The sequence below is a fragment of the Anser anser genome (assembly GCF_964211835.1).
Source record: "Anser anser genome assembly, chromosome: 14".
In the NCBI taxonomy this organism is placed as follows: Eukaryota; Metazoa; Chordata; class Aves; order Anseriformes; family Anatidae; genus Anser; species Anser anser.
In genome coordinates this window covers 5,891,172-5,908,618 of record NC_139735.1, presented here as the reverse complement: position 1 = coordinate 5,908,618, position 17,447 = coordinate 5,891,172, and the positions used below count along the sequence as shown (strand labels likewise).

The following is a 17,447-nucleotide window of genomic DNA, read 5'->3' as shown; positions in this document are numbered from 1 at the left end:
AGGTGTTTTAGCTTGCTGGCCTCCAAATAGCACCAGAGTCCAATTCTGCCATTTAGGCTGGGTGTTTCATTGTCGGAATCTTGCTATGATATACGGAGTGTGACATTTCAGACTCAGCCTTTCTTGGAAGGGAATGAAATGAGTTTCATATCTGCATGGGGGGTGTTATGAGGAGGTGGAGAGAGAAATCTGTGCAGATGTTGAACAGCCAGCTAATCTCAAGTGACGCGAATGCCCCGATACACTTTGGCTCTTGGAGCTGATGGTTATCATCTCTTGCTGCAGCGGGTCCCAGCTTGTGGTTGAAGCCGTGCGCCAAGAGAAACTGGGAGCGTGCATGTTTGCACCGTGCCCTCAGCGCCGCGGGCAGCCCCGCGGGGCTGGCTGTCCTCGCAGCACCCCGAGTTTCTCCATCTTCGTGTCTCTCGGCCCGGCAGGGAGCAGGTGGAGTCACTGACCCAGGGTGAGGAGCAACCCAGCAGAACCCTATGCGCTGGCAAGAGCCTTGCCGCACTCTCCTGCAGAGCCCTTTCCTCTTGGGGACCCTGCGGAGAGCAGAGTAGTATTTTTATTACCCACATCGGGGAAGACTCTGGGTTTGGCCAGCTCCAGCTGCTTTCAAGGATGGCAGAAAGCCCATTGTGCAGTGTTTTTCAGGCAGGCTGAAATGTCTTATCTCCTACATGGCTGTAGAAGCATTCACCCCAGGGACCAGCACCTCCCGTCCTGCTCACGTGGATGCCAGGAGGGCTTTTAGATCCGCAGCGAGTGCTCAGAGCTGTTCCAGCAGCCTTCCCTGCTTGCGCACGTCTGACCTCGTACCTGAGGTTTCCTTCCTCTGCCGCTACCTCTGATGACTAATTCTCCTTTGAAGCATGTGCCTGTGATCTTCCTGCCTCCCCTCGTGCCCACCGCGGCAGAGGGGTCGTGCAGCTGCGCACGTGCGGGCGTGCATGTGAGGAGCTGCACGTGGAGAGGGGCCCGTGCGCTCGAGCTCCCCAGGCAACAGGGCTCTCTCATGCCCGTGACCGCTCTTCCCTTTGCTTTTTTTTTTTATTATTATTATTATTTTTAGATTATACTTGATGCTTGAAAACCCAGCTTTGATGATCAGGAAGTTAAAATTCCTCCTGCCCTTTGCTTGCGTTTCCTCCTTTCTGGACCCGTCTTCATCTAATGTAGCTTTTTCATGTCACATTGGCTCTGGGATAAATCTATTTTCTTTGTTCCATGTTATCTTTCATCAGGAGCTGCAAGGATTCCTTCTTTTTTGCTTGATTTTTTTTCTTTTTTTTTTCCCCAAGCTAAAGCAGCTCAGTTCCTGATGCCCTACCCTCTCTAGAGGGTAGGGATGGAGGTGCAAAGAGGCTGCGTGATGGGCTCTCAGGGAGCCTGGAGCAGATGGAGGATTGAATCCAGGTTTTCCAGGGCCAAGATAATCATCTAATTGCAAAACAGTTTTGTTTTTTTCCCCATTTGCCACGTTCATCAGCTTCTCCTGCACTCAGCAGCCGGAGATCAGCTTGAGGATGGGTCATGCTGTGGAGAACAGGCACTGCCAGCCCCGGGGCAGCTGCGTGGTTTGAGGGCTCTGCATTGATTTCCATTCACAGCTAAGTAGCAAACATCTGGATGCAAACTCCAGGGACACGGAGACGGAGGAGCAGGTCTTTTCCGCTTGGCGTGGTGCCCCCCAGTCCAGCTGCATGGCTTGCAGGCCCCCAAAGAAGCCCAGCGCGGTGTGCCAAGCTGCAGCAGCCTGGCCAGGGGGCTGGCAGGGTTTGCAAGGGGAAGCTGGCCCTGATGGTATATGGGGTTTGCTTCGGTGTCCTGCTCAGCCCATCCGTAAGCCGACAGGCTTGGGAAGATCCAGACTTCAAAGGCCAGCAATTAAGCCCACACACATCAAGGAAAAAGCAAACCTGCAAGTTGAATTTTTCTTTTGAAATGCTGCTGCCCTTTTCTCTCCGTGCTTAGTGCCGACCCTCGGGCTCTTCCTGACTTCCTGGTCAGCTGCCTCCGCATCTCCCACCGAGAGGTAGATGCCAAGGCCTCTCTTAGCTTCAACCCTCTCTTCCCTGCTGGCTCACTTTGAAGGGCACTGCACCAGAGCACAGCTCAGGGATCGGCTGGTGGTGATGTTGTTAATGGTGTCAAAAGTGAGGATGCACAGAGACCCTGGTCTCAGCACCATTTCTCAGGCTTTCCCCTTCCCTGTGCCCACCCTGCCTGGGGGCTGGGGCTGTGCTGGGGCTCTGCCCAGGTTGTCACCCACCTCAGCATGGCAGGGGGCTCCTGCTGATGTACCCACTTTGTTTTGGCAATAGGCAGTTTAAGACCTCCTGGGTGAAACACCCAGGTCACTGGGTGTAAGTTGGTGGTGACTTGTCCTCTGGGAGCTTATCCATCTCCTTGGGAATCTCTTCGTGGGTATCGAACAGTGGCAAAATCCACAGTTTAGCTGAGTTGCATAAAAAAGTTGCTCCTCACAACTTCATCAGCTACAGTGTGAGGAGCAGAGAATAATAAGTTTTTTTAGTGTCTTACCTTTTGCTGTTATATAGGCTATCATTTCTTCTCAGTGGCTGAAGATCTCTCTGTAGCGTCCCCTGGGTCTGTACCCACTGCGGCCAGACGTAATTCAGCCCAGTGAGGGTCCTGCTTGGATAGAGATGGGTTGGAAGTAAACTCTGAATCCTGCAGCAGTTAGGTGACTGCTGAGCAGTCGCAGGTGGGTTAATTGGAGGTGGAAGTGGTGCGAGCTGATCCCAGACCCCTGCAATGTCCCCACCCATCCTGGACATCCACTTGTGCTGGCAGTGCCTGTCCACCGGCTGCCAGATCTGGACCCACTAGTTTCACACGAGCTGGGGACCATCCATGGCATCCCTTCAGGTAAAAGATGTAATAAATGGTGCTAATGCTGTTACCAGTCCCCTAAAAACCCCCATGGTTTAGCCACGCTCCCAATAGGGGCCACTGGAAGCGGGGTGGCTGTGTGTGCTAAGCAGGGTGGCTCTGCCCTGGGCTCCTGCAGAGTTGGTGGCAGAGTGGGAGCTGCCGCAGGCTTTTGGGGAGGTTTGAGGATTTCTGACCCTTGGGGAGCGAGTCCTGTGGACAGAATAGGTCCTGTTCCTGTCTGGAGGTGCTGGGCTCCCCCTCCCCTCCCCGCGCATCCCGCTGCGCCGGAGCTGCCCTCCGAAATGTCAGGGAGAGGAAGCAATCCTCGGCTTGTTAGTTTCTACAAGGAAATAAAACACACAGATGGCTCGAGCATCCTCTATCTCAAAGGCAGGAAAAGGATTCTCCGGGCAGGAGCAGGCAGCCAACAAACCCGGAGCGATCCAGGGAACGAAGGACCAAACAAAGCAGCGTCTGGCCAGCCCCTGGCCAGCAGCAGAAAGGGTGGGCCGGCGGCTGCGAGGGGAAACGGGCTCTCTGATGTGCGGGAGCATCCCTGGCCGAGCCAGAGCAGCAAACAGCCGCTCCCCCGGGGCGCGGGGAGGCTGCTGACAGCAGAGATCCTGGAGGAGGTCTGCAGGGTGGCCCCGGCTGACCCGCTGCCCCAGGCCGGACATGTGGTACCTGACAGAGGCTAACTTTGGCTCGGGACGCAGCCTCTCGGGGAGGATGGAGTAGGGAGCGAGCGCCGGGGGGAGGGAGAGGAAAGGCGGCAGGAGACAGAAACGCAAACATGGCCAGAGAGCGTGGGGCAGGGGGAGGGGAGGAGGAAAAAGCAGGGTAAACCTGGCAGGATGGAGCAGGAAACCGGGCCGGAGCGAGCAGGGTGATGGTGAGATAGTGCTTCCTGCGGGGGGAGAGGGAGAGAGGCAGACAGATAAACACCCCCAGACGGGCGCTCGGTGGCGGCCTTTGGGATGCTGCAGGTCCCCGGGATGTGGTGGCAGGTCCCCAGGGTGTGGGTGGCCGTGCCAGTGCAGTCCCTACAGCAGCACGCTTGGCTTTGGATGTAGGCACACCATGCTGCCTCGGGCAGCTGGGCTGTGAGATATCCTGATATAAATCCCCACCTGGAGGCACCCAGGGACCAGGACCGGAGGACACCAGGTAACTTTACTCCTCAGGATGTGCCCAGCTGTCTTAAGACAGGCTCTGGCATTGAACTCCTCCGTTTCTGTCCCCGATGAGGTCACCAGCTTGAAAGTCCAAAAGCTAAAGGAGCCCAGAGGGTTCACGCCTCATTCCCCCTCAGCACAGGGGTTATGAGATTTTTGTGCCTTGCCAGAAAAAAACAGTTAAGTCTGTAAGTACTGAGAGACAAAAGAGCCCCTGGGATGTGTGCACTGAGGCCAGAGCAGCCTTTTGAAGCTGTTATGATTTTGTGTTGGACAGCAGGGCTCAAAACACCCATTACGTTCTGTGAGTATTGATTGAATTCCTGTAATTATTAATCTCTTGCCTCCCCTGAAGGAGGACAGGCAGCCCTGTTTGGAGCAAAGGAGCACCTAATGCTTTGTGAATATCCACGAAAGGGTGAGGGCACAGCTTACCACACTTGCATGTGGTGACATTTCAGGGATTTGAGGTCCATGGATGGAAATCTTCACGGCCAGGGGAGCGTTGTCTCACCCAGCATCGCCTGCTGGGAGAGAGGCCTCAGAACCGAAGGAGCTCCTAGTGCACAGGGTCAGTCATGAGCCAGGGACAGCAATGCTGATCCTAGCACAACATGGGGTGCAGAGGGGCTGATCCTACATGGAGGAGCACAGCCTCTGTGTTTAAGCTCTTCTGGGACAGGTCTGAAGCTCTAGTCAACCACGGGTTGCAGAAAAAGGAACACTGATGAAGTTCATGAAAGACAGGACCTGCTTCCTTTGCCCTTTCTGCAAGTGCCTGGGGGGGTGTCTGCCTTTCTATTGTTATCCTTTTAAATGTATTCATTGCTCACGCCTCAGCAGGGCTCTGCGGGCAACATGGAAACCTTTAGCACAACACCTCCATCTTTCCCCTGGCCCCATGGTGAGCATGGGTGGCTGCCAGCCTGCCTCGCAGCTGCTGGCAGAGCTGGCTCTGTTTTGGTGTCCTTTCCTACCGTGCGTCACCCTGTCCGCTGGTAGGCTGGAGAGAAAACACCCCGTGTTTCATCCCCACGGCAGCCAGAGCATGCCATTCATTTCTCATCCTCATGTGATATCTCACCTCTCTGCAAAACAAGCCTTCCTCCGTGCTGGTGAGCAATGGGAGGAGGAAGAGGAGGAGATGACAACTGTGTGTCCAAATTCCCCCCACCGCTCTGCCTGTGTGCGTGATATCTGTGCTTTGCTGCGCCAGCCCGCAGCTGGATGCCTGCCCTGTGTGTGAGCAGTTGTTCCACGTGGGAGCTTCGCTCCCTGTTTCCCCAGCTGCCTGCGAGGTACCAGTATTTTATCGTTGGCTTGCCGGGTGCAGGTCTTTGCTCACGTAGGAACTATGGCGTGTGATAACACGTCCAAGTGTGTGCCTTGCCCTGCTTGTGAAGGAAGAGTCTCACCAGGTCTGCAGCCCGCAGGGGCAACTTGGGGCAGTCAAGGGTTCAGGCTGGGGGTGAGACCCGAGAGGAATGGGAGATGCTGTGCAGGGAGAGCCATGGTGGGCTATCCAGTAACACCACGCCTTGAAAAATCCCAGGGCTTCCAGAGCGAGGTTGAGCCCTGGCCAAGGACGGCCCAGAAAAAAAAGGCTCATCCATGGTGCCTTGTGTTGCAGTCTCAGCATAAGGGTAAATTCAGGGATCCATCCTGGAGTTTTGGTCTGGGGATTTGATTAGCTAATACAAATCTGACAGAAAACCTTTTTTTTTTTTTTTTTTTTTTTTTAATAGAAAGTGTTGTCCAGATCTTGAGTTCCTGCCTTGGTTAGTGGGGATGTTCACTGATTGGGAATTTCTGCCTGAATGCAGACATTGAATGGAGACATCAAGAGCAGGTCCTGGGGCGCTTTGCTCCATGCAGCTCTGGTCACAAAGCCCCAAGGCATTAACTTTGTTGGCGGGAACATAGGCTGTGTTGGTTTAGCTGGGGACATGCAGTAACCACAGCCAATGCGATCCAGCCCTGCACTGGGGAAGGAAGTCAGCGAGAAGGACAGAGTGTGAACAAAATCCCTCTCCGGAAAGGCGCCCCGTTAATCAGTCAGCGGGGCCGACTCAGCAGAGAGGGAGGGAAGGGGAAGCGAAGAGGGGCTGAGGTGGTGCGTGGGGCTCAGCGGCAGGATCCGGCACAGGGCTTCCTGCAAGCGGGAGCAGACGGAGAGCAGGAGCTGTGCCATGCCATGCCTGCACCTCCCCTCACCCTTCCATGGGTTTCCAAAGTCATTGCTTGCTGCAGCAGGGTAGGCTCTGGTGCAGGCCTTGCTCCATGGTGATTTAGGCATCTGCAGCCATTGCAGGGGAAAACTCAGGATATGCTCGGGGTGGAAAGTGACGAGGCCAGGCACAAGGCTGGAGCAGCAGCCTGCAGGCTGCTCGGTCTTTGTGAGGCATCCTGGGGTGCGTAACGCTTCCCAGGGGACTGTTGGCTTCCCAGCCAGGCAGGCAGAGCCCCGGGGTGCGGGACGTGGCTGTGCACCATGTGGACAGCCCTGCTGCCATGCCGAGAGCTGCAGTGGTCTTGGGGTGCAGAAAGAGGGGTGGAGGGGGCTGGAGAAAATGATGGAGCAGCTGGTGATAAGGAGAAGGTGCAGCCTGGCCCCTTTCAGAGCCGTGTGCTGAGAGATCAAGGCTAGGAAAACTGCTGGGAAACACACTTCTCTGAAAATAGACAAGGTGTCAGTGGCTGTGGGATCCTGCTTCCTCTCCCCGCATCCCATCAATCCCCTTCTGTTTATTTTAATATCCTGCTGCCAACTTGCTTGGAAACCATCTTGAAAAAACAAAGCTTGCCGGGGCTGCCGCATGCCTTTTTAATTACATTAATGCTCTCCCTGCGCAAGGACGCACTTTGGTGTGCACAAGCAAGCCAGGTCTGCTCGGTGGGCTGCTTTATCTAAAGCTTTGCCGAGGCTGGAGGTGGGGAAGGAGAGACTCAGAGGAGAGGGGACGCTCCATGCTCTGGAGACATCTCCTTCATGCCCTGGGATTTGCTGGAGACACAAACCACCTGTACGTCGCTTAGCGGAGATTTAACGGCCCAGATCAGTGCTGGGGAGAGAGAGGCACCGGAGAGAGCCATGGTGGGGCGGTCACTCCCACGGGGAGGGAAGGGGCAGCAGGGGGATGGATACAGCTAGTAAGCACAGAGAGGGATGGAGACTGGTTTTTGGGAAAGCTGATGGCCTTGAAGATGCTTTTGCAGGCTGCAAATGGCTCTGTGCATCCCTTGCCTCGGCTGGATGCTACAGGTGGCTATGGGTGCTGGTGCGGCAAGGTGCCAGCCCCAGTGTGGAGAGTCCTCAAAGCTGCCATCAGCCTGAGACCAGTGAAGGGGCAGGACGGCCACCAGGGCCGGCCTGGAGCTGGCCGCCAGCCGCGGGAGCGTCCCTAACCCTGCACCGCGGTGCTTCTGGAGGGAGCTGCGGTTCCTTTTCCTGTTGTACTTGCAGAGGGCCGCAGACAGGATGCATCTGCAGGAATCCCACAGCCTCAACCTGCACAGATCGTAGTTTTTCTTTCTTCCCTTCCACCCCCCAGCGCTGTTTGCAGCAGGTCACCCAGCGGCACGTGAAGGGAGGCAGGGGGTTGCTTCCGCGGCCTTCCTGCCACCCCCAGGCCCAGCGGCAGTGCAGGCGCTTGCACAGCATCAGCCAAGAGGTTCCTACCGCCCCTGGCCATGGGTTTAGTGGTTCAAGTAGTGCAAGGCTTTGGGGATCAGCTTGCTGCTTGCTGCCCAGGGCACCGGAGAGATGAGTGAGCTTGCTGGCCCTGGCCAGGCCCATGGCGAGCCTGGGTCTTTCCCCTGCTCGCTGGGGCGATGGACTCACAGGCGGTGGCCATCTGGAGAGCTGTGTTTGCACGGGGATAAGCATGTCCGGCATTAATAGGAAATGCAGCTTAGCGGTCAGATTTCTCCCCGCCTTTTTTAATAAACCTCGTTACATTTTGAAGGGATTTTACCAAAAATGTGCTTGTTTATTTTCACAGCCACAGGGCACATTTTTGTGTGTGACATCCCAAGCCCTCCCTCGGGGAAGGGGAGGTGGAGGCACGAGGCAGGGTGTCCTCCACAGGGGCTGCCAAGCACCGCCGGCCCGACTCGCTGGTTGAACACCAAGCAATGGCTGCTGCCGTGGCTGACTCATCGCTGCGACAGACGGCGTCTGTAGGGCATGCCATGGGGACACCATACAGACAGAGGAGGGCCAGGGCAGCCGCTGGGCTGACGCCGCCTCACATGCACACAAGGGATGCCCCTGTGCCCGGCAGGAGATGGAGGGGGGGGGAACATGGCCTGCTCCCCTTCGTTGCCATGGGGGCAGCCGCGGGGATGGCCGCTGCGGAGCCGCGTGAGGGCGGGAAGGAAATGGAGAACAATTGGGGAGAACAAGGCCGGCGGCCCCAGCCTGGCCGTGCCGGCAGTGCTGCTCGGCACGTCCGTCCCTGGCTTCCCCGTGGGCCTGGCTCCTCACACTGCCCCTCGAAGGCCTGGTGCCGGAGGGGCTGGTGGCCATTTGGTGTCTCTAGGAGCTGGGGGCAGGTTTGGAGCCTTCCCCGCAGGCGCGGCTCTGCCTTTTGGAGGCCTGCATCCTCAGGCCATGGTTTCAAGGTGTCATACGGTGTTCCTGCTGGTTGTGAAACCCCTGGAAACATCGTGTGCCTGAGATCTCTGCCAGGTTTCTCTGTAATTGATAAATGGGTTTAAATGGTATGAGGGAAGGAGACAGACATGAGCATACCACGGTTGCAAAAACCTCACACTTTCATAGAAAATCAAGCTAGCAACATATTTTTGCAATCTTTTCTTCATTAGCATTTAGCATCTACCTGAGTCACATTTTCACATTTCACAACTTTTTTTTTTTTTTTTTTCCCTCTATTTCTGGTTAGTTTGCTTGCTTGCTTTTGCAATCACTGAGGATTTTCTTTTAAATTATCTTGCGTCTCCAGAAGCTGGAGTTTTGAGATAAAGATCACGAAGTAATGACGGTCAGAAGCACCACGCTAATGAAAAACAACGGGTACGTCTCTGAGAGTAACCGGTACTTCAAGATGTTTTGTCCATGAGGAGCTCACATAGGGTGCGTGTCTTGCATGCCGGAGATGCAAGCACACCAGAAGTGGGACTCTCCCAGACAAAAGCTGGGAGAAGAAGTGCGTGATAATGTGTTTATCTGCGCGTTCTGTAAGCCTGGATAATTTCACTCTTTGTGAATTTCTTGAAATTCCTGTGGTGCAAAGGAAAGGGTGCTGCTGTAATCCCCAAAGGTACAGTCCCCTCCAGGTGACTATAGGTGACTCCTGCCAGAGAAGGCTCTGCTGTTTCCTGAGAGCCTCTCTGTACAAATACAAGAGTTTTGTATTTGTGGTATCTGTGCAGGTGGATTTTTTGTCCCTCCTGATTACAGCAGACTACATATGTATAGAAAAATTGCCTGCAAGACTCTCTCTGGTTAGCAGGTACGATCATTTCAGAGCAGTAGTCCAAGTGAGCTCAGCCTAAGTCACCTGGTAAGGAACAACCAACGCTGGACTCCCTGATTTCTGGTCTTCCATTCTTTTTCTGGCCCTCCTCTGTGCTAGTCTGTCCATCTGGACCCAGGAGCTGTCAGGCCCTGGCTCTCAAGATGTTGTTGAAGAGCTGCTTGCTAGAACTAGGAGGCTTGCGGGTGAATCACTTATGTCCCGGTGAGCTAGCATTAAATTTTCTTGTAGGAGCAGTCTCATAGGAGACGTTTCCTTCAAGAGGCTTTGCTCCTGTCTGGGCTTGTGATGCCCAGCTAGATGCTGCCCACAGTGGTGGGTCAAGACTAGCAGATGTTTGCATCATCTCCTTTCTCTCCGCAGATCTGGTGAGCAGCTATTCTATGACCCCCCCCACTCTTAGCATCACCGAGGAGGAACACGTCATCAACGCCAAGGACACGCTGACCATCACCTGCAGGTAAGCTGCAAACATACATGGCTCCGCCTAGGCTGCTCATACCTGGTAGGTGTTGGAGGACCAGGCAAGGAAAGCCCATCGGAGAGATTTTAGCTGCAGCACACCTGCAAATTAGCACGGCTAGCTAGAAATCTGCCACATTAACCCAGTGTGAATTCATCTGATTAATTAATTGAAAAAGAAGCTGAAGGTGTCTCAAAGGAGATGGTGATAACCTCTGCTGTAGTCTTGCAGGCAGAAAGAAGATAGAGAAACACTTGCATGATCTGACAGCTTCCTTGGAAGTTTTTTAGGGAAACTGGCTTCCTAACTCTTCTAGTCTTTTTTGTGACATTGCTTGCTCTCACTTCATCAGGGGCTGCTAGGGTTGGAGTTCTGGTTTCTAAATCTGGCAGGTCATTTGGGGGACTTGGAGAAACATCCTTGGGAGAAGGCAAGGCTACACTTAGTGGTTGCTGTGAGAGGCTGCCAACTTTTCTGAGATTTAATGCGTTGCCTTGTACACTCAGGGGTGAAGAGAAGCCCCAGCCAGGCCAGGTGAATATCTCTTCGAAAGGACCAGGAGAATCCCTGGTCACGTTGGAGACTGTGGGTCTGAGGTGTTGTGTCTAAACTGATTTGTCATTTGTCCCATGCTGAACATTTGGCTGCATGTGTTCTCACCACTACCTATCTTAAAAAGAACCCCCCAGAAAAAAAGGTGGGGCGGGGGGGGGAATCAGTTCTTCTGAGAAAGCTGGACTTTCCCTCCAGCAGCTGAAAGCAGATCTGTGCCTGGGATCTGAGTGCTAGGGCCCAATGGGGGTATAAATTCAGCAGGGCCTCAAATGGGTATTTCTCAGTGTTATATATAACCACAGAGCAATTACTACAAACACTTGGCTTGTATTGTGTTCATGTCTTGTCACAAACATATTTAACTTTTCCTGGAACAGATGGCATTACTCTTACTTTGTGAATCCTTTCATAGCCAGGGAATAGGGACAGAGGAAAGACTGTTATGTCCACAGTGAACTGATTCCACCTGGTCTGGGAAGCTAAGCATTCGTGGGCTTGTTCATATGGTGGCCTTGAGGATTCCCAGAGAGCGGGGTGCCTGTGCATGCTGCCTGGTAGCTGCCCTAGCAGACAAGGCCACCTCTGCTTCCCCCATGTGCCTATAGCCCCAGAGAGATATTGGCAGTCCTCTCAAGTTGTACCTCGCGTGTGGTACAAGACCTAGGGAGACCCTGTGTGCAGCAGACCCAGCAAGGCGTGCCCAGGTCACCCTAGACACTTCTGGCCACCATCACCCACTGCACATTTACTGTGCATATCATGCACAATGAAACACCTGTGTTGTTAATGCAGCTTCAGGCAGGGAAGCCGAGGGATGACCTGTTGACATCCATAACAGGGACAGCCCTGTTGATTGCACATTGACCCGATGCTAAAAGACATACTGAAGTTCAAGGTGTTGTTAAAGAAAGCGTCTTCCGCAGTCAGGCATGAACATACCTATGTAGCAACATGAATTGGAAAGCCTTTCTGTTCAGGTCACCCTCCTGACTGGGAAGGACAAGATTGCCCTTTCCTTGTGCGCTTGTTAGGTGTCAATTAATGTGAAGGAAAATCCCATGAAGTGGGAAAAAAAATCCTATTTCCAGCACTGACTCCGCATGTCCTGCCCTTTCAGGGAATATCATACAAACTGCAGAGGCTGTCCAAGTGGCAGCAAGCTCCCCATTTCCTGCTGAAGTGCCAAGGTTTCTCTTTCAGGCTCAACAGGCAGCATCCACAGAGTGTGCTGGCATTGACACAGCTGAGACAAACAAGGAACATTCCTGCCCTTGGCTCACAAATGCTATGTGCGACTGAACTGGACAACTGAAGAGCAGCAGGGCCATCTGCAAACAGCACTAAAACCCATGCACCCTCTGCCCGTGTGCTCCCTGGCTGTCCTCTGCCTCTGCATCCTGCTACTCCAGATGTGCTCCTCTGGGGTTGTACAGTGTCCTTTACACCACCCACAGGTGACAAGTCTCAGCACCTCCCGCGTAGCTCAGAGGTTCCCCATCTCCCTGTGAGCCATCAAGCCTGAATTTGCCTAATGTCTTGAGGAGAGGATTTTGCCTGTGGGACACAGTTACTTAATTTGAATGAAAGTAAATCTTTCCTGGTCCCTGGATCTCTAATTACACCCAGCTGCTACTCCAACCTCTCCTCTGGACCATGGCCCACCCTGGGAAAACCTGGCTTGTGTTAATGGGAGCTAAAGGGAAAAACACGCAGACCACCAAGAGAACAGGCAAAGGAGAGGGTGATGGGGCAGGGTAGGGCAGAAACAAATACAAAATCAGATCCAGGATCCAGGGATTCTTTGCTGAGCATCACGTTGGAGGTGGCTTCAGTTTGACCTTGCTCTTCCCTTGAGAACAATGTCCTCTGGCTGCTCTTCGAGCTGCCCTGGAGCCAGGAGCATGAGCCCGCTCGAAGCAGTGCTGCAGCAGAAAGCTGAGCTCAAACCCCCACCGTGTGAGACTCCCCTGAGACCTCTCAAGCTTCACCCACCGAGCGTGAGAGTCCCGCAGCCGGCTGTGCTCTCAGGCTCCCCCGCAGCTCAGCCTGGATCTCACACACCCGCAGCTCCTGACCCACAGCCTGCCTCACCTCATCAGTGACCGGAGCCCATGCCAGGCCACGGGAAAAGCGATGCTTCTGGAGCTGGGCACGTTTAACAGAGGCCCAAAAATGCAGCATACCCACGAGGAGTCACTGGATGCTCTGCTTTTTCACACGTCCCCGCATGCAGGCACGTTCCCCCATCACCCAGTGCAACGCACTCTTGAAAAGTTTGGACAGAGCGGGGGACCTGTATAGGAGCATTCCCTAAAATACAGATCATGCCAGGGCTGGCTGAGAGCCACAGTGATGTCTTGATCTAGGCATGTGGCACAGCAGGGTGAAGGAGTCGATGGACAGTGCGTCTTTTATTAGTTCCCGTCCTGTGAAGGAAGGAAAGCGTATTGTGAATCTCTGCATTCATGCCCTCAGCAGCCTGCGCTGGGGAGAAGCGGGGAGCCTGTGCCGTTCTGCCTCATGAATATTGGAGCAGAGCCCACAGGAGCTGGCTGCACAAAAGCAGAAACCTCTGGAGGCATTGTCTTGGTCCTGCCTGTGCCAGCCCAGCCCCAGCCATCCCATCCTTTCCCATCCTGCAGGTGCTGGGCGCCTTGGCAGAGAGGGAGCATCACGCAGCCCTGGTATTTAGAAAGGGAAGGGCAAGGGTGTCCTTTGCTGCCCAATAACTTGTTAATAGAGCCGACTCGTAGATGCTTGTGGATGCACAAACCCTACTTTAGCAGAAAGGAAGTATTTGACCCTAAAGCCCTCTTGGCTCCTGCAGAGGAAATGAGCACTGCAGCGAGGCTGTAGCAGCCTGAGGACAAGACAATGCTTTGCCATGACTGCTCTGGAGCGGTGTGCAGGGACACACACCACCTGCTGCTCTCTCCTACATACGTGTGGCTGCTGTGAGCATCCTCTGTGGTGCTGGGGGGGGGGATCTGTCTTATCCCAGCTAAGCCACAGCCAGCTTTGCCCATCATACCACGCTCGGGAGCTTCAAAGAGGATTGAAGAAAAGTGGTGCCAATTGCAATGTCTCCTTTGAAGAGCATCTGTCCCCAAAAGATTTAGGAAAACAGCTGTAGAGAAGCATACAGTGCAACTGTTTCCAGCTGGCATCAGCAGGCTCCGTTGCCCAGAGACATGTTATCACTGAGCTGAAAGAAAACAACTTGGGGAAAAAAAATCTTCAAAGGTGACAAATAGGAGGCAGAGAACAGTCCAAAACTGTTGCCTGGCCCTTTTCCCAAATGCAGAGGGTAGATTCAGAGCAAAATCCAGGTGAGCCTGGCCTGCCCTCATCGCTGCCTTCTTCCAGTCCTCTTAACACAGCAGCGACACTAACTTGGACTCTAACATCTATGCATTGTGTCCCCACTGGAGCTGGTTGAGCAGCACATGATGCAAGGAATGCCTCGGTTCAGAGCCGCCCGCAGGCTGGTTGTCAGGTCTGTTTGTACTGGCCCATCCGTGTTTATACAAATACGTGTCACTCAGCTACTGCTAGCCTTGATGGTTAATAAAACAAGTGGATCTGATAATGCGTGAAAATCCCAGTGGGTAAACAAACAGAAAGCGGAAACGCTGGAGACTTGTACAATTGCCCTGCTCCACGCGGAGTGCCAAAAATGCTTGAGCAAACGCAAAGGGCTTCGGGGCTCCTTTGCACAACTGGGGCCTGGAGCACTCAGCTCTGCTTTGAGAGCGGGACCAGGATGCGCTCTGCACCCGATGCGGTGGGGACATGGGCACAGGAGCAATGGGCTTGCACAGAGGCTGCTGGATGTTACTGGTTTGGAAATGAGATTTACTATTATTTTTCCACGTGCATGCATAGGAGGGGAAAAGCTCAAAATTCAACAGTTCTGTTTTTATTGAAGCGTTTGTGAGACTGATCCCTTGGAGAAGCCTGCTGTGCTTCGTGGGCACAAACTGCCAGGGCTGTAGTTCTCGTCCTGTCTCAGGCACTGATGGCATTTTTAATGAACGCAGAAGTTTGAGCTGTGTTAGAGGGGCTGTCCCCAGGAGCCTGGTGGTGCCCCCAGAGCCCTTGTAGCTGGCGGCACAGGGACTTTGCAGCATGCTGCCTCCGAACTCATCTGCAGTGAGCCAGGCAGCGGGAGCTGGAAGAGCGAAATCTGCAGGAAGACAAATCAGCTGCTGAAGACAAACACAAAGGGGCACGTCTTTCCCCCCACGCTTGGACAGAAATCCTGTCCTGACTGCGTCTGAGCCATTGTGCCCTCCAATGGCACCTTATCTCGCTTCCTCCTCGCTGTCCCTTGCCGTCTGGATCCAGCTATTGATGACAGTCACGGTCTGGCTGTGCTTAAAAGCATCTGTCCCAGACCTGCCCTGGCAGTCCCCTGGCAGAGGAGCTGCCTGTGCCAACATGCCCATTCCCAACTTGCATAAAAGATGAACCCAGTTGCCCCTAATAGAGCAAACAGTGCGACAAAAAGCCATTTTTTGCCCCCACAGCTGTCTCTTGCGATGTCTTCTTGTTTTCCATTTCTTTTCTGCGCATTCTTAAGTGACTCTCAGCTACACTGGCAAACTTTCAAGCGTCCACTGGGCCATCTTCTGAAAGGGGCTCTGATTTCACAGGAGGAAACTTCCAGCACGGAATAAAAGCTTGTTTTGTTTGTAGTAAACAAGTGCAATTGTAGCAAGCTGTGGTAGGGCGCCCGTGCGTACATGTGCATATACAAACCTCCTGCACTGGAGAGCCTTGGCCGTATATAAATACACACAAGCACGCTCTGTCTGGACCTTTCTTGCAATTCCTGGATTTTGCTGTTTGTCTTTGGGCCCCTCTGGGTGCAAGGCTGGGGAACAGGCTGTGCGGTCGTGCCCTGCAGCTGGGTGCCTGTCCTCGAGTCTGCGGAGGAGGGAAGGGGCAGCAGCCCCAGCCAGCGGGGAGGAGGATGGGGTTTGGGGGCTGCAGAGAGCTGGGCAGGGCAGGGAACCCCCTCCCATGGCAGCGGGGAAGGAAATGCCGCCGGCAGCTGAACAGAAGGCAATCAGCTGAGCCTCCCTTTGTTTTCTCCTCGCTCTCCTTTATCCCTGACTCCCCCCTGCTTTTCTCTTCCTCGCTTTCTTTCCAGTCTGCTCTCCTTCCCTCATTCTGCTTCCCGCTCCATTCATCACCCCACGAGTCCCAGCCAGCAGCTGCACTGAGCCAAGGGAACTCATCACATCCGTGTGTTTTCTTAATAGCTTTGGACCCTTTTAATAATGAGAGAGAATAGAGAATAAATGGATCCTTTCCCTCAGGGCCCTGTATGGCTCCCTATACTGTTTTCAGTATCAGTAGGACAAAGTCATGGGAGCAGGAGACTTGCTTTTGAGCAGGCTGATACCTTGCATACCCAGGAGGTGACCCAGGGAAGGGGACCAGCCCCTGCCTGCCTGGCGCTCAGTGAAGCTGCTTGCCACCTCCTCGCACTTGTTTTTCTCCATGGAGGAGGGCTGTTCCTCCAAGCCACAGCCCGAGAGCAGTGGCTGTTTGGGTTATGAGCAGAGCCGTGCATGCGTGTGGGAGGGGAGCGTGGGGCCATTAAACCCCCACCACATTCACTCTGCTTGCCCCAAAGCTAACTCTTCTTTTTGCCCTTGGCCAGAGGACAGCATCCTTTGGAGTGGTCGTGGCCTGGGGGCAAGGTGGACCCCACCGGGAAGGAGAAGGAGACCGAGTTCGTGGCCTCGGCAGCCCCCAGTGCTGGCCGGGCAATCCGGGAAGAAGACTGCGAGGGGACCGGCACGAAGCCGTACTGCAAAGTCCTGGTGCTGACGGAGACCCAGGCGAACGACACGGGTTACTACCGCTGCTACTACAAGTACATCGATGCCAAAATCGAGGGCACCACAGCGGTCAGCGCCTACGTCTTCGTGAGAGGTAAGAGCCGTCCGGCGGTGTGTGCTGGGGGAGCTCAGGTGCAGCCTAGGCACCAGCACAAAATCCGAAAGTTTAAAAAGCCCGACGTGCCCGCCAGCCTCCCAGGGCAGAGTGGGGCTGCAGCAGGCTTGGGGAAGGGGCCAAGGGCTGGCTCCTCACGCTGAGAAGAAAGCAATATCCGTCCACTTCTGGGGGATGGCAGCAGCGCCTGGGATTCAATTATGTCCCGGCCTGGGGGCATCACTCCAGCCAGGCTGGAATGCAGGAATTTAAGGAGCAGGAGCCAGGCCTCAGAGACGCTCTGCCGCTAAAAAAAGCACAAGAGTTAGCTTCTGGGCAGCTGGGGGCTCTCAGAGATGCTAGAGGCGGAACGGGGCTAGGGATGATAATGCTCCATAAAGCTGAGACCGAGAGGGGGAGAGGAGGAGCAGCACAGACTCGCTGTGTGCAGCCTCCTCCTGTCCCCAAGCTGGAATGGCCCTGGAGCTGCTTCCCTACGGCAGCCCCACATGTTCCTTTCCGTGCTGTCTGTGCAGCAGCTGCCCCTGCAGACAGGGTTAAGGGATGTGTTTTTGAGGAGGAGGGCTCTCTGCCAAGCTTGGAGCCCGGACCTCAGCTCAGCAAGGGGCTGCAGGGCCAATTCTCGGCTTCCCTGTGCCCCAGGGGCTCCCCCTTCGCTGTCTCCCCCACCGCTTTCAGCACACTCCAGAAAGATAAATGAGCACTGTCCCCTGGAAACAGTTGGCCGAGCTATTTCTCTTTCCGCCCCCATTTATTAGTTGGTGCAGTTGTCACGAGCCAGGCAGGTCATGACACACAAGATGCGTTTTTCAGAAGTCCCAAGGCAAAGCCAAATTTGCCTCTGCAACTATGCATAGAAAAATGTTAGGGGCACATCAGAAAAAGCTG

General features: G+C 54.4%; 1 protein-coding gene across 3 annotated transcripts in view; it reads left to right on the top strand.

Annotated features, from left to right (window-relative positions):
• The window catches only part of FLT4 (fms related receptor tyrosine kinase 4), a 56,941-nt gene that overhangs the window by 9,424 nt on the left and 30,070 nt on the right, over positions 1 to 17,447 (top strand). For all 3 annotated transcript variants that reach the window (XM_083798835.1, XM_083798834.1, XM_083798836.1), the window contains exons 2-3: positions 9,938 to 10,034; positions 16,264 to 16,538. In XM_083798835.1, the coding sequence (XP_083654961.1) occupies positions 9,938 to 10,034; positions 16,264 to 16,538 (372 nt within the window). The remainder of the gene's footprint in view (positions 1 to 9,937; positions 10,035 to 16,263; positions 16,539 to 17,447) is intronic.